This window comes from Amorphotheca resinae, assembly GCF_003019875.1.
Source record: "Amorphotheca resinae ATCC 22711 unplaced genomic scaffold M430scaffold_2, whole genome shotgun sequence".
Taxonomy (NCBI): domain Eukaryota; kingdom Fungi; phylum Ascomycota; class Leotiomycetes; order Helotiales; family Amorphothecaceae; genus Amorphotheca; species Amorphotheca resinae.
This window is the reverse complement of record NW_020194472.1, coordinates 1,866-25,152: the sequence shown is the minus strand read 5'-3', so window position 1 is coordinate 25,152 and position 23,287 is coordinate 1,866. Positions and strand designations below refer to the sequence as shown.

Here is a 23,287-nt window from a genome sequence, read left to right as displayed (position 1 = left end):
TTATTATAGTAGGGTTCGCTAACGACCTTAACCTCTTGACTTTTAGTAGAGACACGATAGAGACACGCCGGCACCTTAAAGGGGCGTAGTAGACATATAGCTAGTAGTCGCGTACAAGAGGGATAGAGTTCGCCCTAGAAAAGAGTAAGCTCCTTTACCTTACCTACGCCTACGCTATACTAACAACGCCTGTCTACCTTAACGGCCGGGTTATACCCTTAGTCTAGGAGGCGCGCTTTCTAGGAGTTTAGTTAGACCGGAAGCTTAGATAAAAGGGCTACCTTAACACTATTAAACAAAAGTTCGCTACCTAGTAGTTCGTGCTTATAAGGCTCGCTACGTCTGCGTAGGGATGTAGCCTGCTACGCGTAAGGGAGATCTATACAAAGGTGATCTAGAGTACTATAGTATATAGTACAAGGGTCTAGTACCGCCCCTCTAGGTAGTAAGCTAAGGGGATCGTAAAAGACCTCGCTATAAAGTAGTTATAGTGTCTCTACGTTGTCGTAAGGGCGTACTAGGTAACGCCTGTCCGGTTCCTTAAGTCTAAAACGGCCACGCCCTTACTCGACCTCTACCTTAACAAGTAGGTAGCGGACTTTAAACAACGTCTTAAACGTATAGGTAAGGAAGAACTTATATAGTCTATCTGTAATAAGGTAGCGGCCTGTCTTTAATAACGCTAGAGACACTACTATAGCGCTACTATAGTACTACCTTATACGTTACTTAAGTATAGGACAGGCCGAGCCGTATAGGCAAAGGACTAGTGTAGGGACTCCTCCCTAAAGGAGACCTTATAGGGGAACTAGAAGGCACGATAGTCTTAATACGACAGCTTACCGGCATACCGCTAGGGCGCCGCCCTAGCCGCGCTACCTGCCCTCTCGGCAGATGCCCTTAAGAAGTACCTACTCTTCTATAAGTACAAGAGCTCTCTTTTAACACAGATCTATACTAGTAAAGTTAGACTCTAGGCTTTCCTTTTTAAGCGTAGAGTACTAGAGGTAGCGACCTCCTAGTGCCCTTACAGTAAGGCCCTAGAGACAGCGGCTTACCTAGTCCTTAACTACTAGTAGCTAGATTAATAGTAGTAGGCCTTACGGCAAGCGCTCTACCTAAGGGCGCTACGGACGTTCTACGACTTTACAGTAGTAATAGAGAAAGGCAAGAGCGCTTGTATACTAATCTGTTAACTACTGTCTACTAGCTAATTCCTATAGTTCCGTCTAGCTAAGCGCTACCTAGTAGAGAAGTTATAGGAGAGGGAGTAGCCTTAGCTAGTAGCCGGCGCCCTACTAGCGCCTTACTAGCGTCCTGTTAGTATGTTTAGTATTACTAGGCTAGAAGGTTAAGTTCTAGTAGGGCAGTAATAAGGACCCGGCGCCTTAGCGGCGCCGTAATAGTATAAACACAAGTAGTAGCACGTAGGTTTTTACCCGGCTTTAGCACGGTTTTACTACGTAATTTATGTAGTATAGAGGTTCTGTATGTAGTAGGTATAGGCAGTAAGAACAATAATAATACTTTCTTAAGATACCTTCTTATTAATTTCCTTTATTTAGTCTGTCTATATAAAGCGTACTACCTTTCTTAAGTAAGAAGTAGTAGCTATAGTATATAAGGTAAAAGAAAAGAAAGAAGAAGAAGATAAGAGTAAGGATAAAGATAAAGATAAAGAAAGAGATAAAGGTAAAGATAATATTAATAATAATAATAACTTAGACTATTTTAATAAGTTAGTAAGAGATATACTAGTCTAAGCTTAAGAAAGGGGCGCTAAGGAGTCTAAGAGAGAAAATACTAAAGAAGATAAAGAAAGAGAGAGAGAGAAGAGAGTTAGTAAGGCTAGTAAGAAGAAAAAAAGAAAAAGAAAAGAGAATAAGGATAAGAATAAGAAAAGAAAGAGAGAAGGGCTTACTATAACTAACTAAGGAGAAGGTAGTACTATAAGAGACGTTACTACCTCTTTAGTTAGTTACTAAAGTAGACCTATATTATAAAGTAGTATATATACTATCTTATGTTAGTACTATCCTTTACTAACCTTTACTTAAGGTTAGTAGTATACTTATTATATATATAGTAGTAAGAGCTTATTAGTATAAAGTAGTTACCTTTCTAAGGTTACTGTCTTTACTATATTAAAATACTGTTTTTAAACCTTATATACTAATATAAGAAGGCGTTAAGAGATAATATCTATAATTATTATACTTAGTAGCGTTTCTTTTATAATAAAGTATAATTCTCTTAGTCTCTTTTCTCTCTTAGCTCTTACTAACTCCTTAGCTAGATTCTTCTTAAATACCTCTTTTAGGTAAGAAAAGTAGTAAAGTATACTTACTTTATTATTACTACTTACCTTAGCTTTTTTGTCTTTTTAGCTTAAAAGATTACTTTTACTTACCTTTTACCTTATATAATAGATAGCTCTTTTATTTTCTTTCTTACTACCTTTAACAAGTAGCGGAATTTATACAAAAGTTCTTAGTACCTTATTTATAAGATAGTAGGCCTAAGCTAAACCTACTACTACCTTTTAGATAACACTACTTATAAGATCACTAGTTAGTTAGACTAGCTTAACGCTAGTATAGTAATAATAATCTAGACCTTTTACTCTATTATAAGGTCTCTTTATTCTTTTTATAAATATAGCTAATAAGTAACAGAATTATATACTTATTAATAATACTACTACTTATAATCGGCTTTAGTCCTTTTTTAATTAAAGAAGGTTTTTCTTTTTTCTAGTTCTAGTTTTATCTTAAGGTAATATCTTTTTACGAATTATTAAAATTTTTTTACGACAGTCGTCTACGCTCCTTACTACCCTAAAAACTCGAAAACAAACAATAGAATCAAAATTAGTACCTTTAGATACCCTTTAAAGAGCTAGCAAACTATAGGCAAGCTTATAGTAACAGATAGTAGGTGTACTAGACTTAAACAGAGCTAATACTACCTACTTACAGGTAGGAGCTAGTACTCTTATACCCTAACTAAGAGCTATAGTAAAGAGCTAAAGAGTAGTAAGGGTAGTAGGGACAATAAGACAAAGAAAATTATACAAAGAATTAAAGCCTACATAATACTAGGTAAAGAGGATAAGGCGTCGCGCCTCCTTTACGACCTTATTATAATAACGATAGTAGTAGTAGAGCTAAAGGTAGTAAATACAAAGACTCTCTTACGTACCCCTAAGACCCTCTCTAACGACGACCTAGTAACGATTAGGTAATTAAGAACGATATTAAAAGAGGCTTTCTAGAGGCTAATAGTAGCGGCGGCCCTCTAGGCTACGTACGCGTTAGTAGTAGGCTAGCGCCTAACAAGAGTATAAGTAATACTAGAGAGACAGATTAGAGAGCTAAGGATTAGAGTAGATAGACAGACAGAAGACCTAGTACGTTATAGTGCTATTAAAGTAGTAACGGCAGCTAACATAGTAATTAGGGGCGCTAAGGTAGTAGCGACCTACTAGCTCTCTAGTAGTAACACTATCCTTACCTTTAAAGAGGCTATACTAAAGACTACGATCTAGGATTAGGGCTAGGTATAGAGGGCGTTTAGGCCTATAGCCTAGCTTTATAAGAGTAAGTTTGTAATAATCGTAAAAGGCCTGCCGGCAGACCGGGTTATATAAGTAGAATTAAGAGCGCTACTAGTAAAGATCTAAACCTACGTACTACATATTATAAAGGTTAAAGTCGAGCTTGTTAGGGCCTTTATAACAAAGTTTATAATAATAGTACTATACCTTTAAAGCGCTAACGTAGTGATACGCCTATATAAACAAGGGCTAATCTAATAAGCCTAGATCTTTAACTATAAGCTGTATTTAGCCGACCTACGAATCTAAAGATACTTCTAGTACTACTAGTTTAGCTATATTAGGCGGTTCTATAAGAACTAGGCCTAGTACAACTACTACGTAAGAGTAGCGTACCCTTAAGGTAAAGAGGAGTACCCTTAACTTAATAGTAGAAAGAGATACGTTAACTATAGTAGACTATACGTGGCGTAAGACTATTAGTATCTTAAGGCCCTTAAGGTAAAGGAGTAGGTACATACTATATATTAGTAGAGACCTAGACAGTTTAAGGTATTAAAGAGTAGCTTTACTAGCCGAGTACCTAGCGTTACGCTAGCGTCCTTATAAGATAGCGACAATAGCTACTAGGTTGTAACACCTAAGAGACTATAGACAGGCAATAATAAGAAGCTTATAGCAAGGACTCTAGTAAGGCGTAGACGCCCTTCTATTAGGGCGCTAGACATAGTAACGGTTTAGAGCTATAATATTATAGAGATGTTAAGCTAGGGAACTAACTAGAGGTCTAGCGACCCCTTTATAACGTAGGACTTGTAGATCCTAGACTCTTAGTAATAAAATTAATAATAGTATACTAGTACTTTATAATAGCCGTAAAGCCGACGTTATAGTAATCTAAGAGCTATAGTATAACAAACAGACAAAGACAGTCTACTACTTAGTGTAGGTAAAGTACCGGCAGGTCTATAAGGGTAAAGGCCGTATAGTTATCTACGTTTATAAGCGGCACCTACCTCTTACCTAGGTAGTAGAGACTGGCGTCGACTAGTGTTACGTTACTCTATAAGGTATTACTATCTAGTTAATATACTTACTAATTCCTAACTCCTTAGGCTAGATTAGCCCTCTCTAGTGGCTTGCTAAGAAGGACCTAGAGAGGCTATAGATCGTTATAGGCAATATAAACCTTTACTACCTACTCTAGGACAGAGCTAGTAAGACTACCCCTAAATTAAAGACCCTTCTTTGTCTAGCCTGTAAGTAGTAACTCTTGTTACATATACCTTAAGAAGAGCTAACCTAAAAGAGACACAGTAAACAAGACTTAACGATTGATTACGCGTAGGCTATAGTAACGCTCTAGTATACTTACTAAGGTAACCTAAGATATAAGGGATCTAACTACTACGCCTAGCTAATCAAGGTTATTACCTAAGTAAGGGATCGCTATAAGAGAGCTATAGAGGCACTAGGATAGAGCTAGACCCTAATAGACTAAGAGCTAGTAGTGATTAAGGCCGGGAGGCTCTACTTCTTCTCTAAGCCGCTAGACATACTTTATAAAGTCGACAAGGCTATTAACTCGCTTACCTCTTAGCTTATACGTATCGTAGACTTTTCTACCCTAAGAAAGAAGGTTAGCTAAGGGCGTACTAAACCTTAGTAAAGTAGTAAGGTCCTTAAGGCCGTCTAGTAAACGTAGGTAACGCGCTATTAATACACTACTACCTTAACTAAACTTTACTAGCGCGACCTCTAGTAGGCTAGTACTTACTAACTCTAGACGATCTAAGATATAAAGACTAGGAGCTAGTATAGCGCTCTTATCACTACCTTAAAAGACTAACAGAAACTCTAAAGTCTTAAAAGGTAGGCTAGGCTCTATAGCTACATACTTCTAAAACCGGCCTTACTCTCTTCTCTTTAAGGCGCTAATAAGAAAGTACTAGCTACAAGCTACTATAACAAAGTAATAGTATTAGGCCGGTAGTTCTTTTTAGAATTAGTAGCTAATCTTAGCGACGTTATTCTAGACCTCTAGAACAAGTAGTACTAGTAGTTTACTATTAACGACACTATAATAAAGGCAGACATTACTAACGTTCTCTAAAAGACAGGTACTTAAAAGGCGCTAAGACCTAACCTACTACCTACCGGCTTTCTTAAGGCATATAAGCGCCCCTTAGCTAAGCTCTTTATAGTAGTAGTAACTACAAGCCTCTAGCTAGAGTACGTCTTAGCGTAGTTTAAAGTAGTAAAGGTAGTAGTACTACGTAAGCCTAGAAAGACCCTCGAATAGTAATAAACCGCTAGGGCCTATAGGCTGATATTACTCTTAAGTACGATAAGTAAAGTAATTAAGTTAGTAATTAGCTAGCGCTTTACTAATACTATAGAGTTATAAGGGCTCTTTCTAGAAACGTAAATAAAAAACCGACTGTAACACTTAACAGACCTTATAGTTAAAATAGTAGTTAACGCTATATATATAGCGTAGAGCTATAAGGCTATAGCGTCCCTCTTTTAACTAGACATTAAAAGCGCCTTTAATATAGTAAACTATATACGCCTTCTCTATACTCTCTAATACCTAAGGTTCCTTATATAAGCTATATAGTAGGTATATAGCTTTCTTACTAATTAGACGGCTAGCCTCTTCTTTAATAAAGAGATAGCGCTACCTTAGAAAGTTACTATAAGGGTACTATAAGGCTCGCCCTTCTCTCTTATCCTCTTTCTCTTCTATACTACTAGCTTATATACGCTACTATAAAGACATATAGGCCTTATTATAGTAGGGTTTACTAACGACCTTAATCTCTTAGCTTTTAGTAGAAACACGATAGAGACACGCTAGTACCTTAAAGGGGCGTAGTAGACATATAGCTAGTAGTCGCGTATAAGAGAGATAGAGTTTACCTTTAAAAAGAGTAAGCTCCTTTACCTTACCTACGCCTATACTATACTAACGACACTTGTCTACCTTAATAGCTAGGTTATACCCTTAGTCTAAGAGGCCTACTTTCTAGGAGTTTAGATAGATTAGAAGCTTAGATAGAAGGGCTACCTTAACGCCGTTAAATAAAAGTTTACTACCTAGTAGTTTACGCTTATAAGGCTTACTACGTCTACGTAAGGATATAGCCTACTACGCGTAAGAGAGATCTATATAAAGGTAATCTAGAGTACTATAGTATATAGCGTAAGGGTCTAGTACCGCCTTTTTAGGTAGCGAGCTAAGGGGATTATAAAGGACCTCGCTATATAGTAGTTATAGTACCTTTACGTTGTCGTAAGGGCGTACTAAGTAACTCTTGTCCGGTTCCTTAAGTCTAAAATAGCTACGCCCTTACTTGACCTCTACCTTAACAAACAAGTAGTAGACTTTAAATAACGTCTTAAACGTATAAGTAAGGGCAAACTTATATAGTCTATCTATAATAAGGTAGCGACCTGTCTTTAATAATACTAGAAACGCTACTATAGTGCCGCTATAGTACTACCTTATACGTTACTTAAGTATAGGACAGGCTGTACTACGTAAGTAAAGGACTAGTATAAGGACTCTCTTCTAGAAGAGACCCTATAAGGGAACTAGAAGGTACAATAGTCCTAACACGACAGCTTGTCGACACACTACTAAGGCGCCGCCCTAGCCGTACTACCTGCCCCCTTAGTAGATGCCCTTAAGAAGTACCTACTCCTTTATAAGTATAAGAGCTCTCTTTTAATATAGATCTGTACTAGTAAAGTTAGACTCTAGGCTTTTCTTTTTAAGTATAGAGTACTAGAGGTAGCGACCTTCTAGTACCCTTATAGTAAGGCCTTAGAGACAGTAGCTTACCTAATCCTTAACTACTAGTAGCTAGACTAATAGTGACAGGCCTTATAGTAAGCGCTTTACTTAAGAGTGCTATAGACGTTCTATAACTTTATGATAGTAATAGTAAAAGGTAAGAGCGCTTATATACTAATCTGTTAGCTACTATCTACTAGCTGATTCCTATAGTTCTGTCTAGCTAAGCGCTACCTAGTAGAAGAGTTATAAGAGAGAGAGTAGCCCTAGCTAGTAGCAGGCACCTTACTAGTGCCTCGCTAGCGTCCTGTTAGTATGTTTAGTATTACTAGGCTAAAAGGTTAAGTTCTAGTAAGGTAGCGATAAGGACCTAGCGCCTTAGTAGCGCTATAATAGTGTAAACGTAAGTAATAGTACATAAGTTTTTACCCGGCTTTAGTACGGTTTTACTACGTGATTTATGTAGTATAGAGGTTCTGTATATAGTAGGCATAGGTAGTAAGAACAATAATAATAATAATATCTTTTTACTTTATTTCTTTTTTTTCTTTTGTTATTCTTTTTTCTTTTTAGTTATATATAATCTTAGGTATAGCCTAAGTATACTTACTTAAGTAAGTAGTATTATAAATCTTAGTCGAAATTATATAGCTCTTTTATATTAGTTATAGCTTAAGTATGTTCTAGTAGTATAGCTATTTTGTTTAAGTCTTATCTTAGTTAATAAATGTTAGTATTAGTTAAACCTTAAGTTACCTTAAGTATTCCTTATGTTTTTCTTATATTTAATTAGTTAGCTAAGGCCTAGACTATAAGGTAGTACTATCTTAAGATACCTAGCCTTATTAGCTATCTAGCTACTTTTTAAAGACAACTTAGGTTAGATATAATTACTTAATAATCTAATAAGCCTAGTTATTTAATTAAGTACGCCCTTTATTCTCTAAAATCTAGGTATCTAGTAATAATATACTTTACTATCTAAGACCTCTACTTATATAAGTAATTTACTAAGTAGGTAAAGACCTTTCTTTAGGTTAAGAAGGCTTAAAGACTAATCTTCTTTATCTTAATAGCTAGTACTAAAGAGTATTCTACTTTTGTTATTAATTTATATCTCTTTATACGTTCTTTTCTTAGCTTTCTTTACTATATAAGGGTTAACCTAAGGTTGTCTTACTAGTAGCGTTTTTACTATATATTCTAATCCTTATAGAGTTTCTTCTTAAAGATACCTTATACTTTAGTAAAAGAGAGCTCTTTTAGTAAGAAAAGTGTCTTAGGTTCCTTATCTTATATTATATTCCGGCCTTTAAGCTTATTTCTTACTTATCTTTCTTTAACTTTTACTAAAGTAAGCCTTAAGTTAGACTAAGGCCTACCTTTACTAAGATCTATATTCCTTTATATCTAGTCTCTAGCGTTCTAAATAATAGCTTTATAACTTATAAGCTATACTCTTACTTATATAGTCCTTTAAAAGAATTTAAGGTAAAGGTAGATTAAGGGTATATTTGTTTTAGTATATAAGATCTTAATTAAGGTAGCCTTAAACGCTCTAGAGACTACTCTAAGACTACTATTTTAGATCTTTTAGAGTAACTTTACTATCCTTAAGAGACCTTTAGTAAGGTCTATAGTTAAGAGCTAAACTACTAAGGCGTATATAAGTACTAAAGAGATAACTATATAGTATATTAGACAGGCTTTCTTTATTATTATACTTTACATTAAGGCTATAGTATAGGTTAAAGCTAGTATCTACCTCTTTATCTTTCTTTTTAAGTATTTTAAGTAAGCTCTTTATATTAGCTTTAGGTCTAGGATAAGGCTAAGGATCTTAATTAACGGTTTTAAGGTAATCTTTATATTACTTAAAGAGAGGCCTATATTTAGGTTATGTTTTTATCTTTTACTTAAGTAGAGTAGATAGTATTTTATTAGTTTAAAGACAGCCTTATGTCTATAGGCCTAGTTAGAATATACTTAGTAAATCTTTACTAGCCCTTAGTAATTCTTTTTTATTATCTTACTCTAGACAATAATGTTTATATTATTAGTAAATCTAATAGTACTTTCCTTTTATAAAGTAGTGTTATACTATTCTACTAGTTCTAAGTTATAAAACAAAAAGAGGATAAAAGATAAGAAAGAGCCTTATAGAATTCTAGAGAAGACTTTAAAGAAGAGGCTAGTATAGTTATTAATCTTAATTAAGCTACTTCTCTCTAAGAAGAAGCCTTTAACTAGTTAGACTATCTACTCTAAGATCTCCTTTATACGTAAGATATAAAGAAGCCTTAAGTAAGATAAATTATTAAAGGCCTTAGTTATGTTTAGGCTAAGAATTAATACTACTATTTTTAGGCTACTTTACTAAGCCTTATAGACCTGTTCTATAATTAGTTTTAGTACTATAGTTATATCTCTCTTTCTTTATACTCTTATTTAGTATACTAGAAAGAGTTAGTAATCCTTTACTAGATTAGTTAGTCTTATAGTAACTAGCTTCTCTAAAGTCTTTCTAAGGGTATTAAGAAAGGTAATTAGTTAATATAATTTTACTTAGTAGTAGTCTTTCTCTAGCTTTAGGATTATAATAGTTTAGGCTACTTTAAACTTCTTTAAGAAGTACCTAACCTAAGTATAGTAGTTAAAGAAGTAAGTATAGTATTAGAGTAAGACCTTTATTAATATTTTAATAATCTTATTTAGGATCTTATCTAGGCCTAAGGCCTTCTTGTTCTTAAGCTTCTTAATTATAGTATAAACTTTATTTACTAGAAACTCTTATAAGTAAAACAGACTGTCTTTATATTATCTTCTTTTTAGGTTAACTAGCTTATCTTAAGAGTATTAGTATTCTAAGATATCTAAAAGATTAGTATTAAGAGCTAGAGTAAAGAAAACGTCTTAAAAAGCTTTAGCCTTTATCTTATAAGTATTAACTAAGGCCTTTCTACCTTAAGGGTAGAGGGTTAGAAACTATAGTAAGAGTCTAAGTAAGTAGCTTTTGTTCTTTACTTATTGTTTAAGTTACTATATTCTTTCTTTATACTAGCTAGCCTTATAGACTAGGGCCTTAAAGTAAAGGGTCTAGGCTTTTAAGATTACTTTCTTCTTTTCTCTTACTATTTTATACTACTCTCTTATTGTCTCTTCTAGAATTCTCTTACCTCTCTTTTAGTACCTTCTTAGGTCTACTTATCTTACTCTCTTTACTTACTCTTTATACTCTTTATTCTAAAAGCTTTTAGACTTATTACTTACTCTTTACTATAAGACCGCTACTTTAATAGCCTAATTTAAGGAGTCTATAAGTAGTTAAAGCTAGTTATTAATATCTTCTAAAGTACGTAGCTTAGAGATTACTAGCGCTAAGCCTTATAAGATTTTAAAGAGCTTTAGTTTGTTAGTTACTTTTTATTATCTTTATAAGAGTAAGACGTAGCTTTTAGCCTTAAATCTAAGCTTTATAGTAATAAGAAAGTAATTAGACTAGAGGTCGTGTTCTAGCTTTACTTTATAAGAGCTAAGAAGATCTTTAAATTTAATTAGGATTAGGGCTAAGTTAATATAAGATTTATAGTTTTCTTTTTCTTACGTTTATTCTTTAATAAGTGTTGTAATCTTAAGTAAAAAGTCTTATAGAATACTTATTACTTTATCTAACATTCTCTTTAGGTCTTAAGAGGCTCTACTCTCTTATATAAGGTAATAAAGGTTAAAGTCCCTTACTACTATATACTTATAGCTTTAGTTATCTAGCTCTTTCTAAAGGGCTAAGAGAGTAAAGGGTTCTTTTAAGGTATACTTATTAAGAGGGGAAAGGTTATAGATGTTTATAACTTTAACTAGTATTAGAGTACTTATAACGTCGACTTTAAGGCTAACTTAGTATAAGTCTAGGTAAAAGGTATTAAAGGTCTAATTATTATTATTATTATTGTTCTTACTACTTATACTTACTATATATAGAACCTCTATACTATATAAATCACGTAGTAAAACCGTACTAAAGCCGGGTAAAAACCTATGTACTACTACTTATATTTACACTATTATAGTACTACTAGAGCGCTAGGTCCTTATTACTGTCCTACTAGAACTTAACCTTCTAGCCTAGTAATACTAAATATACTAACAAGACACTAGTAAGGCGCTAGTAAGGTACTAGCTACTAGCTAGGGCTACTTCTTCTCTTATAACTCTTTTATTAGGTAGTGCTTAGCTAGGTAAAACTATAAGAATTAGCTAGTAGATAATAGCTAATAGATTAGTATATAAGTACTCTTACCTTTCTTTATTACTACTATAAAGTTATAAAACGTCTATAGTACTCTTAGGTAAAGCGCTTACTATAAGGCCTGCCGCTATTAGTCTAGCTACTAGTAGTTAAGGACTAGGTAAGCTACTATCTCTAGGGCCTTACTAAAAAGGTACTAGAAGGTCGCTACCTCTAGTACTTTATACTTAAAAAAGAAAGCCTAGAGTCTAACTTTACTAGTACAAATCTATATTAAAAGAGAGCTCTTATACTTATAAAAGAGTAAGTACTTCTTAAGAGTATCTACTAAGAAGGTAAGTAGCGTAGCTAGGGTAGCGCCTTAGTAGTATACTAGTAAGCTATTATATTAAGACTATCGTACCTTTTAGTTCCCTTATAAGGTCTCTTTTAAAAAGGAGTTCTTATACTAGCCCCTTACTTACGTAGCTCGGCCTGCCTTATACTTAAGTAACGTATAAGGTAGCGTTATAGTAGTACTATAGTAGCGTCTTTAGTATTATTAAAGACAGGTTACTACCTTATTATAGATAGACTATATAAGTTTGTCCTTACTTATACGTTTAAGACGTTATTTAAAGTCTACTACTTACTTGTTAAGGTAGAGGTTAAGTAAGGGCGTAGCTATTTTAGACTTAAAGAACTAGATAAGAGTCGCCTAGTATACCTTTATAATAACGTAAAGGTACTATAACTACTTTATAGTAAGGTCCTTTATAATCTCCTTAGCTTACTACTTAAAGGGGTAGTACTAGACCCTTACGCTATATACTATAGTACTCTAGATTACCTTTATATAGATCTTTTTTATATATAGTAAGCTATATCTTTACGTAAATATAGTAAGCCTTATAAGCGTAAATTACTAGGTAGTAAACTTTTGTTTAATAGTATTAAGGTAGCCCTTTTATCTAAGCTTCTAATCTATCTAAACCTCTAGAAAGTAGGCCTCTTAGACTAAGGGTATAACCTAGCTATTAAGGTAGATAGGCGTTATTAGTATAGTATAAGTATAAGTAAGGTAAAAGAGCTTACTCTTCTTAAGGGCAAACTTTATCTCTCTTATACGTAACTACTAACTATATGTCTACTACGCCTCTTTAAGGTACTAGCGTGTCTTTATCGTGTCTCTACTAAAAGCTAAGAGATTAAGGTCGTTAGTAAACCTTACTATAATAAGGCTTATATAACCTTATAGTAACGTATATAAGCTAGTAGTATAGAAGAGAAAGAGGATAAGAAAGAAGGGCAAGCCTTATAGTACCTTTATAGTAACCTCTTAAGGTAGCGCTACCTTTTTATTAAAGAAGAGACTAGCTGTCTAATTAGTAAGAAAGCTATATACTTACTATATAGCCTATATAAGAAACCTTAGGTACTAGAGAGTATAAAGAAGGCGTATATAGTTTACTATATTAAAGGCGCCTTTAATGTTAAGTTAAAAAAAGGACGCTATAGCCTTATAGCTCTACGCTATATACGTAGCGTTAACTACTATTTTAACTATAAGGTCTATTAAGTATTATAGCCGGTTCCTTATCTATATCTCTAAGAAAAGCTCTTACGACTTTATAGCGTTAGTAAAGTACTAGCTAATTACTAACTTAATTACTTTACCTATTGTATTTAAGAGTAATATCGGCCTATAAGCCCTTATAGTTTATTACTATTTAAGGGTCTTTTTAGGCTTACGTAATACTACTACTTTTACTACTTTAAACTACGTAAGAAAGTACTCTAGCTAGAGGCTTATAGTTACTATTAGCGTAAAGAGCTTAGCTAAAAGGCGCTTATATACCTTAAGAAAGCTAGTAGGTAGTAGGTTAGGGCCTAGTACCTTTTAAGTACTTGTCTTTTAGAGAACATTAGTAATATCTACCTTTATTATAGTATTATTAATAGTAAACCGTTAGTACTACTTGTCTTAAAGGTCTAGAATAACGTTACTAAGATTAGCTATTAATTCTAGAAAGAACTACTAGCCTAATACTATTACTTTATTATAGTAGCTTATAGCTAGTACCTCTTTATTAGTACCTTATAAAGGTAAGAGTAAGGCCGGTTCTAAGGGTATATAGCTATAGAGCCTAGCCTACTTCTTAAGACTCTAGAGTTTTTATTAGTCCTTTAAGGTAGTAGTAAGGGTACTATACTAGCTCTTAGTTTTTATATCTTAGATTGTATAGAGTTAATAAGTACTAGCCTACTAGAGGTTACGCTAGTAGAGCTTAGTTAGGGTAGTAGCGTATTAATAGCGCGCTACCTGTACTTACTAGATAGCCTTAAAGACCTTACTATTCTACTAGGGCTTAGTACGCCTTTAGTTAACCTTCTTTCTTAGAGTAGATATGTCTATAATACGTATAAGCTAAGAGGTAAGTAAGTTAACTATCTTATTAACCTTATAAGGTATATCTAGTAGTTCTAAAGAAAGGTAAAGCCTCTTAGCCTTAATTATTACTAGTTCTTAGTCTATTAGGGTCTAGCTCTATTCTAGTACCTTTACGGCTCTCTCTTAGCGATCCTTTACTTAGGTAGTAACCTTAATTAGCTAGGTATAGTAGTTAGATCTCTTATACTCTAGGTTACCTTAATAAGTATACTAGAGTATTACTATAACCTACGTATAGTTAATTATTAAGTCTTGTTTGTTATGTCGCTACTATATTAGCTTTTCTTAAGGTATATGTAGTAAGAGCTACTACTTATAGGCTAGATAGAGAAGGGTCTCTAATTTAGAGGTAGTCTTACCGGCTCTATTCTAGAGTAAGTAATAAAGGTTTATGTTACTTATAACGATTTATAGCCCCTTTAGGTCTTCTTTAGTAAGCCGCTAGAGAGGGCTAGCCTAGCCTAGAGAGTTAGGAATCAGCGAGTATATTAACTAGACAGTAACACTTTATAAAGTAACGTAACACTAGTCAACGCCTGTCTCTACTACCTAGGTAAGAGTATTAAAGGTCTAAGTAGTCTAATTAATCTTTTTGTTTATATATATTACTACTCTTGTACTCTCTACTTGTCTATAGATTAGTCTTTACTAAAGACCTAGTAAGGTAGTTATAAAGTCGTGTCTATTATACTAGAGTTCTTAAATAGCTAGGATATTGTACTAGGCTAGAGAAGGGTCTTAGAGTAGCGTAATTATAACGTCCTTTTGTTTATTAACGTTATATTATAGTATATTAAATAAGTCTTAGTCTAATTTTATAAGGAGTCTTAGCTTATAAGTATTTTATCTATTTAAGATTCTGTCTAACTTAAGATAAGAACGACTAGAGTTATATAGCTAAGTACTATAAAGGTTTTAAAGCTTAGTATTAAAAGAGAGAGAGAGTAAGAGTTAGAGTTATTAGTTTCTTTATTCTTTCTCTTCTTATTTAAGGAACTAGTAAAAAGGCTTATATCTCTTACTTAAGGGCTAAAGGTTTATATATATTAGTATATAGCTCTTTCTTAGCCTATTAGAGTATTAACTCTTAGTCTTCTTATAAAGCGTTTTAGGTTACTTAGAGTAAGAGTAAGGGTTAGGCCTAAGGCTACTCTAGTATTAATTAAGTCTCTTTAACAATACTTACTAAGCCTTATAAAGGCTACTTACTTTACTTTTTTTAATTTTTTCTATAGTAGTAAGTAGGCTACCTAGTCTTAGGCCTAGTGTCTTCTCTTCTTATAGTTAGTATATCTTTATTTTTCTTTATTTTATAAGTTTTAGTATATCTTTATCTAGTAAGAGCTTATGTATATTCTATAAGTTTCTTATTTTAAATATATAGTTAACTAGTAAGGTCTTATCTCTTAGTACTTAAAGTACTAGTTTAGGGACACTCTTAGAGAGTAGAGGGCGTAGTAGTATAGTTTACTATCTACTATTAAGCCTTTCTTAATTACCTTTTTTACGTATTTAAAGTCTAGGATACTTAAGATAAGAGACGTCTACTACTTCTTTTAGGCGTATATCTTAACTAGCTAGAACGACTTAACGATTTAGATCCTTAGGTTTAATACTTAAATAGCCTAGATCTATTCCTTTTTCTTTAAAGAATCCTTTTTAAGGCCTACTCTCTTAACCTTAATATTATATATAATTATTAGTAGTATAGTCTAGAATACCTTTACTCTACTAAAGGTTAACGTTACTTAGCCTTAATCTCTTTATATTTGTCTTATACTCTTTAAATCCTTTATATAAAGTATATAGCCTTTATTTCTATACTTATAAACAGCTTATACTAAGGCGCCTAAGAAGGCTATATTAATCTTATCCTTTATTGTCTTATAATCGATGTTTTTAAACCTCTTTATATCTTTTATAAAGAGTTTAACCCTAATCTTCTTCTTAATCTTTATAACGTTCTTATACTTAAACGTCTAGGTTAAGAGGCTACTAGTTACTAGGTAGGCTTAAGGCGCTCTTCTTTTAGCTATTACTATATACGTTAGTTAGCCTTACGTACTAAGGTTTATAACTTTAGTTTTAATGTTCTTAATTAAGAAGGCTATTTGTTAGGCCTATTTTAAGGCCTTAGTATTATTATTACTTACGTATAGAGTTTTTATAATACGTTTAATTTTATTAACTAACTTTTTAATACTTAGTATTACTAGAGAGCGTCTAGCGCTAGAGGCCTACTTATTAGCCTATAATATTACTTTATAAATTTCTATAGTAATACTAAGTAATTATTAGCTAGAGTAGATTCTAGGTCCTTTTAGCCTATTTTAACTATCTCTAGTAGGTTCCTCTAGAGGTACTAGTAGGTACGCTATTATATAATAATAGAAGTTAAAGTAGGTACTTAAAGAAGTGTTTTAAGGTTCTTTTAATAAGTGTAGTAGCTATTATTTTCTAAAAATACCGCTCCTTAAGAGAGAGATGTTTTTTTTCTATAAATAATTATATTAGTACTATAACTAGCTTTAAAGAAATGTTCTAGTTCTTATATAAACGATATTTCTTATAAGTTATATTTAGTCTTCTTTTCTTCTTACTTTTAAAGTTGTATTTCTTTTTTAGTTCTATTAATATAATTAGATTCTTAGCTAGCTTAACAGGATTACGACTATTATTAAGGTATAAGAACCGTATAGTACTATAGCCTACTCTAACCTATTAATAAGAGGTAGACGATTTTATATAGATTATACTATTTCTATATATTTTTATACTTAAAAGAGCTGACTATATTCTTATTCTTAAGGAATTATACTAGTATTAGGTTACTATACCCTTAAAGACTAAGAAAGAATTATTAAGAAAAAAGTAAGTAAAAAAACCTTTTTAATAAAGTAAAGCGTAAGATTAATCTTTCTAGTATATTAAAGATTATATTATTAATAATACTATAGTAGGCTCTAATCTTATAAAGTAGTACTATCTATATAAAGATATAAGTAAAAGAGGATTAAGAAGGATATTATTCTAGCTAGTAGATACCTTAGCTAAGATAAAAGTAACTAGAACTATTAAAGACTAGATATATATCTTTATATTTATATTCTTTAAATTATTAGACGTTAAGACTAAGTACATAACTACTAAGTAAAAAGCCTTAGTAGTCGTAAGAAATTTAGTAAAGGTTAGATAGGTTATTATAAGAAGTCTTTATCTAACTAAAGTTTATATAGATTATATAGTATTAATATTAACCTTATAGAATAGCCTAGACTTATATAAGAAAATAGCCTAATAGATAGATTAACTAACTAAATATAACATTAAAGTCTACTATAGGCTAGAGAAATTAAATTTAGTACAAATTATAAATAGGCTATCTAGATTACCTAAAGTACTTTAAGATAAACTAGTCTAGTATAATATAGAACGTATAGTATTTATAGCGCTAATAACTATACTAATGTCTAAGAGGTTAGAATATAACTAGTATAAGCTACTAAGGGATTATAAAGTGTATAGTCTTGTATTAAAGTATCTTCTAGTAAAGGACGTAAGAATTACATATATATTAAGGTTATAAAGAAAGTAAGTAAAGAGAAGGGCGATTAGCTACTATATCTAGGGATCTTATCTTATATATAAAGAGTAGGTAACCTATTGTCTAGTAAAATATATTCTAGATAATAAAGTAAGTAAGGTAATAAAATAAGTATATAATACTTATAGTTACTATATAAGTACTTTAACTCTATATAATCTATAAGGCTAATTCTTTTAACTAACTTACGCTTAGGATATTAAAAACTAGTTAGCTACTTATAAGGTATATTAGAGAATAAGACTACGTTATAAGAGCTATAACATTAAACTAATTATCTATTTTAAGCCTTAGTTAATAGTAAATATAGATTTTCTTAGACTTATTAACCTAGTAAGAGAGAATAGTAAGAAGTATATACTACTAGTTATATATTACTTTACTAAAATAGTATTTATTAAGGCGTATATAATAGTAGATTTAGCTATAGTAATTAATTTCTAAGTTAACTATCTAGTACTAATTTTTAGGTAGCTAGAAAGAGTATACCTAGATAATAAAAGTTATTTTACTATAGTTAAGACTTATACTTTATTTAAATCTTATAGATTATTTATAGACTACGTACTTATTACTTATCTATAGTTAGTTAGCTTAATTAAGTAATACGTTTAGCTAGTTTTAGTATAGCTTAGAAAATAGGTTATTAAGAGAGGGCCTTAGTTAGTACTAATATAGCCGTTTACTTTAAGAGAAATCTCTCTAGTAATTAACACTAGGCTAGTTAAGACACATTCTTTCTTTCTAGCCAAAATAATACTTAGATACATCTTAATATAGCTATAAATACTAGAAATTAAGTAACTAGTAGCTCTTAATAACAATAGGTATAAGGCTAAAAATACGACTAACTATACTAATTATTAACGACCTTAGTAAGTTAACTAGGACTATTAATCTAATATTATTATATTATTAGTAGTTCTAAAAAAGTATTAGTTATTTCTTTAAGAAAAACGTAAAGAGCTAAGAGACTAAGTCGTAGTATTAATCGTATATACCTACTTAAAGCTAGAGGATATAAAGAGTCTTAGGTTCTCTAAACTATTATAAAGAGACCTAGTCTTTATACGTAATTATTAGCTAGACAAAGAAAAAGAACGTAAGTTAGAGACACAATAAATAGGCCCTAGACTACTAACTAGAATAACCTCTAATATATCTATAGAAGTAACAAATATCTATAGTAATAGCTAAGTTAAAAAATACTATTTAGACGATTTAAAAGTGTATATACTTAGGACTAATTAAGTAAGTATAATAAGGTTCTTTATTAATACTAACTAGACCTATAATATATAGATAGTAGTACTTAATATTAATCTAACTACTATAAAGTTCGCTAGCTACTTAAGGACGTAATACTTAGATCTTACTAACCCTTTTAGCTTCTAAGTTTAGACAGGTAACTATATTAGTAGACAAATAAGGGATTATAAGTACTAGAATTAGCTAGTAAAGTACTATTAAGGGATGTATATAGGTTACTAGAATAGTTTACTTGTCTTTATTAATCGTAGGTACTTACTATAAGTCTAGGGGTACCTTATAGCGATAGGAAATAGTCACATAATATTACTACTATTTGATAGGGTTCGCTTAGCTATATATCCCTATAGTAGTAGCACTTTTATTCTTAGAAATACAACCTACTAATAAACAGACTCCCAACACCTATTACAGTACCTATAAATAATATTCTCCTTTAGTGCATCAGGACAACTAGTCTCTACTAGTACAGATAGAGCCAAAATTCCTCGCATTTTCCACTTGCGCTAATACTCCTCTTGTAAAACAATAGCTTTGTATCCTTTTAGGAGACGAATAAGACGATGATGAGTGCCTTGATGAGATGCTAAGCTTGATGAACTTCACGCTTTGTTTCCAAATCCTTTGAATTATTTGCTTTCTTATAACGGTGCAGAGGTAAGGCTTTGGCTACTATCTCTAAAGTGGACCATACTCCCTACGCCGCTGTAGCTGCAAAGCCCTCGTCCTAGGAGTGTCCTCAGTCCTGCCTTGGTGATAATGATAAATAATCGGCTGCTTGACCTTAGCGCCCACCCTCTGGAGTGAGGTTGTTGACCGACGTGGGACCTGCGTATGGCCGACCTGGTCAGGAGGAGGAAAATACAACAAATTGCCCTTCTCAATCAGATAGTCAAAGTACAACTCTTCTATACCCGTAGTCTCGCGGGTACAATAATCGAAGATAGATCTGAACGTTCCCGAAGACACATCTACTTTCTCTATAAACAGGCGGCGGGTAGCTGTTCGCTGAATAAAGGCCAATAAGTCTCCGTCACTAATATAGATTCCGCGGAGCCTGCACTGCTTCAATTTGGGCAGATTCTCCGATCCAGCTACCTGTTTCAACAGGCGTTCATGGTGAGCAGAAAAGGGTCTAAGAAGATGTCCGGCGGTGTCAAGCCGGTAGTAATGTATTTCGAGGCTGTCGAGTAAGCGGGTAAGCTGTAAAAGTTTCACAAGGCCAACAAAGTTGCTCCGTGCCGTCGCCTTCTTTTTGGCCTCGCGAATGTCCTTTTCCTTGGGAGGCTGAGAGAAATTAGGTGGGGGCAGTTCCTCGATGATTTTGTCCGACAAGCTGATAGACAGAGATTTGAGGCTCGAAAGTGATATGGCGAGCCCCTTGTCTTGAAAGTCAACGCGACCCAGCTCGTCGCAAGCAATGCTACAAGACTGCGACTGGCGATCATTAAACACATCGAGCTTCTCAAGCGGCAATCTGCTTGCCGCCAGAGCCCGTAGCGTTGTATGAAATGTCTGAGCCGCAGATTGCCAGACAAACTTCCAGCCGCCTCTGGCTACATCAGCAGGGAGGAGTCTCTGTTTAGCATCATCTTGGACAACTGCAACCTTAAGCGAGAGTGACAGATGTTGCCCGCTCTTCCTGTTTGCGGCAATACCATTGAATGCTTGGCTGAGGAGATCCAACTCCGTCTCAGCTGGACCGTATTGTGGCTTCGAATTTTGTCCCTCAGCGCCGTTCGTAAGGCCGACTAGTATCAATTCTTGCACTAAACATCCGAGTCGGCCAGGCTGAGTCACGTCAACAAATGCTCTCAGAGCAGGTAGGGTAATATCAACACGTTTCGAGTGATAGTACGATTTAAAATGGTTCTGAGTGGTTTTTGCGGCTAGAGATCGACAACTCTGACGGAGACTGCGAATATCGTCCAAGTCTAGCAGTACGACGATCGTCTCGATGATCTCATTCGGGCAGTCCTCTAGACAGGGCGACATATTGCAGAGGGATGTGTAGCCGGGACTAGTCGCTCTCGACTTGGTACTGTGTTGGCTGCGAAAGATATTGAGATAACAAGAAAGTAGATTGAGCGCTGTGCCGCGTATGCGGGGTCGTAGAGGATCCAAGGCTCGGGGATGCACAAACTTTGTTCCGAGGGCATAGTTATTATTATGACTTTAACACCGTCTAATTCAAGCTCCGGTCGTACTTAAAAGAAATACAGCTAGTTAGCGACTCCGGTCTTAAGACTGTAAAGTTGTTGCCTTCTTTTTTAATGCCATAAGGGCCACATTTCTAAAGTGGCTTACTTTGGTCTTTCGTGCCGAACAATGCGATGGATAAGGATGTTTCTGTTTACGCATTGAATTACCATAATATGTGACCCTAAGAGTGCATGCACGCGGCTCTTTTCGCGAAAAAACTGGCCGATTCAGAATATGACAGTGCGTCAATTAGCTATTACAAGTTATGTACTACTGCGGACAACCCGTTTTAATTTTTCGTCTTGAACAGATCAACGTTATTGAGGGGAGAAATTAGAAGAGACATTTCCGGATTTACTTCCAACATTCCAACGAGATAGTCCTCTACATACACTCTCACTCCCAACAACCCTGCAACCCTGCAACATCACTCCGATGAGCCCAGTTGTGGCAGCTCTGCATACTCCGGCGTGTCCCACTGTATATTCTCGCGGAGGACATATCTGCCCAATATATCAAGACGTAGGCTGGCAGCTAAGCCTATAAGGAAGTTAAATATAGAAATGCCCCAACATGATGCCGGAACCCAGAGGGGACCCAGCTGTTGCACCTGGCTTACGAAGGGCCGGAGTTGACTGTTGTAAGCTTCTAGTGCGGAAGCAAGAAGGCCGGCAGCACCATCTGCATTGTCAACTCCATTGGAACGATTCAAATGCTTCGCAATTTCCCCCGCCAGGACATAGGCGCCGACAAGTCCCGATGTGGTGCCCATTCCAGTAGCTGGTGAAGGGCAATAGGCAGCATCCCCAACGAGAACAACCCGGCCGCGAGACCAGGAGTCCATCCTAACCTGTCCCACTTGATGAGTGAAGAAATCGTTCGCTACCGAGTCGTCTTGCATTGCCTTGATGATTCGTTGCGCCTTCCACCCTGCATCCTGGAAGAGCTCAGCCCAGACCTTCTTTTGCTCCCTAACATCGCTCCTCACAGCATTTTCCAGTTTATCGGAGTCGCCAAGATAGAAAAGATATGCCTGGACTGTGTGTGGATCATGTCTTCGAGTGAAAATACCGCGCTTGTTTGTCGCAAGATAGGATGTGGCGATGTACTCTTCGTCTACTCGAGGAATACTGAAATATGCGATATACATATGGAGAGAGTAAAAAGGATCCGGACCATCGGGGCTTAACATCATCTTTCGGGTCCGTGATCCTTGGCCATCAGCACCGACTAAAAGATCAAATCGACCCTTTGAACCATTTGAGAATTGAACCTCAACAGAGTTGTCATCTTGCTCAAAACTCTCAACAGACATGCCAAAGATGTACTTGACGTGGTCTTTGGTTGCATCGTACAAAATACGACACAAATCTCCTCTCATGATCTCGAAATCGGTGGTGAAGCTCTGCAACCCCTTGCCAGTCTTATTTACCGGGAAGAAGGCTCTCTGCCTTCCAGAGCTGTCCACAAACTCTATGCCCGTCTCGCCGACTTGTTTGGAGCGGAACGCCTTTTCTAGGCCCATACGCTTCATAATCTCGATCCCAGGCCCCCGCAGATCCAGCTGCTGTCCAGAGACCCGGAGGGAGGGCCAGCGCTCCACGACAGTGACATCATTGCCCAACTTTGAGAGCCAGAAAGCGAGAGCATTACCAGCAATGCCCCCACCGCAGATTAGGATTTTGAGTGTTGCCGGCATGATGCTATGGGTTCCGCTCTTGAACGAGTACAATCCGGGGTATCTGGGAGGCAACAGCGCTATCGTATGCTGCAATGTCGTGGCCTTTTCAAAATAGCAGAGGAGGAATTGGATGCAAGCGTTTGTTTGCCTTTGCTTCCTCAGAAGTGAGAGCACTTTAAGTAACCTGCAAAGATATTCTTATCACCGAGCGGACCAAATTCACGGACCTTACCGAATTTACCTACCTTCCGGACTTGTGGATTTGTCCGCAGATAGTTTGATTTGATTTGCTGCGTCTTAAGGTTGTCGGTGAATTCTGGGGTTACGGACTATTTATTAAATAAAATGCCGAAGCCAAAACGATTGCAACACGAAGGGTAACATGAACACTAAACGATATTTGGTTAATGGCCCACGGAGTACTTTTACGCGGTGTCCCTTTAGAGCGTCAGTGTATTACAGTAATTGGACAGGAACCTGATTATCAGATAATCAATCA

General features: G+C 34.7%; 2 protein-coding genes across 2 annotated transcripts; both read right to left on the bottom strand.

Annotated features, from left to right (window-relative positions):
* Positions 1 to 19,520: 19,520 nt before the first annotated feature.
* M430DRAFT_63599 (hypothetical protein) lies at positions 19,521 to 20,958 on the bottom strand. Its single transcript, XM_024869067.1, has one exon. It carries the CDS (start codon positions 20,898 to 20,900, stop codon positions 19,584 to 19,586), a length of 1,317 nt encoding a protein of 438 aa, XP_024723541.1. The 5' UTR covers positions 20,901 to 20,958; the 3' UTR covers positions 19,521 to 19,583.
* Positions 20,959 to 21,531: 573 nt separating this feature from the next.
* Positions 21,532 to 22,806, bottom strand: M430DRAFT_63598 (hypothetical protein; the record flags this gene model as incomplete). The annotated part of the gene is made up of 1 exon (XM_024869066.1): positions 21,532 to 22,806. The coding sequence occupies one exon, from the start codon at positions 22,804 to 22,806 to the stop codon at positions 21,535 to 21,537; it is 1,272 nt and encodes a 423-aa protein (XP_024723540.1).
* Between the last annotated feature and the right edge of the window lie 481 nt (positions 22,807 to 23,287).

Coding starts and splice junctions, on each gene's coding strand:
- M430DRAFT_63599 (XM_024869067.1), bottom strand. CDS start 20,900: ATGTCGCCCTGTCTAGAGGACTGCCCGAATGAGATCATCGAGACGATC.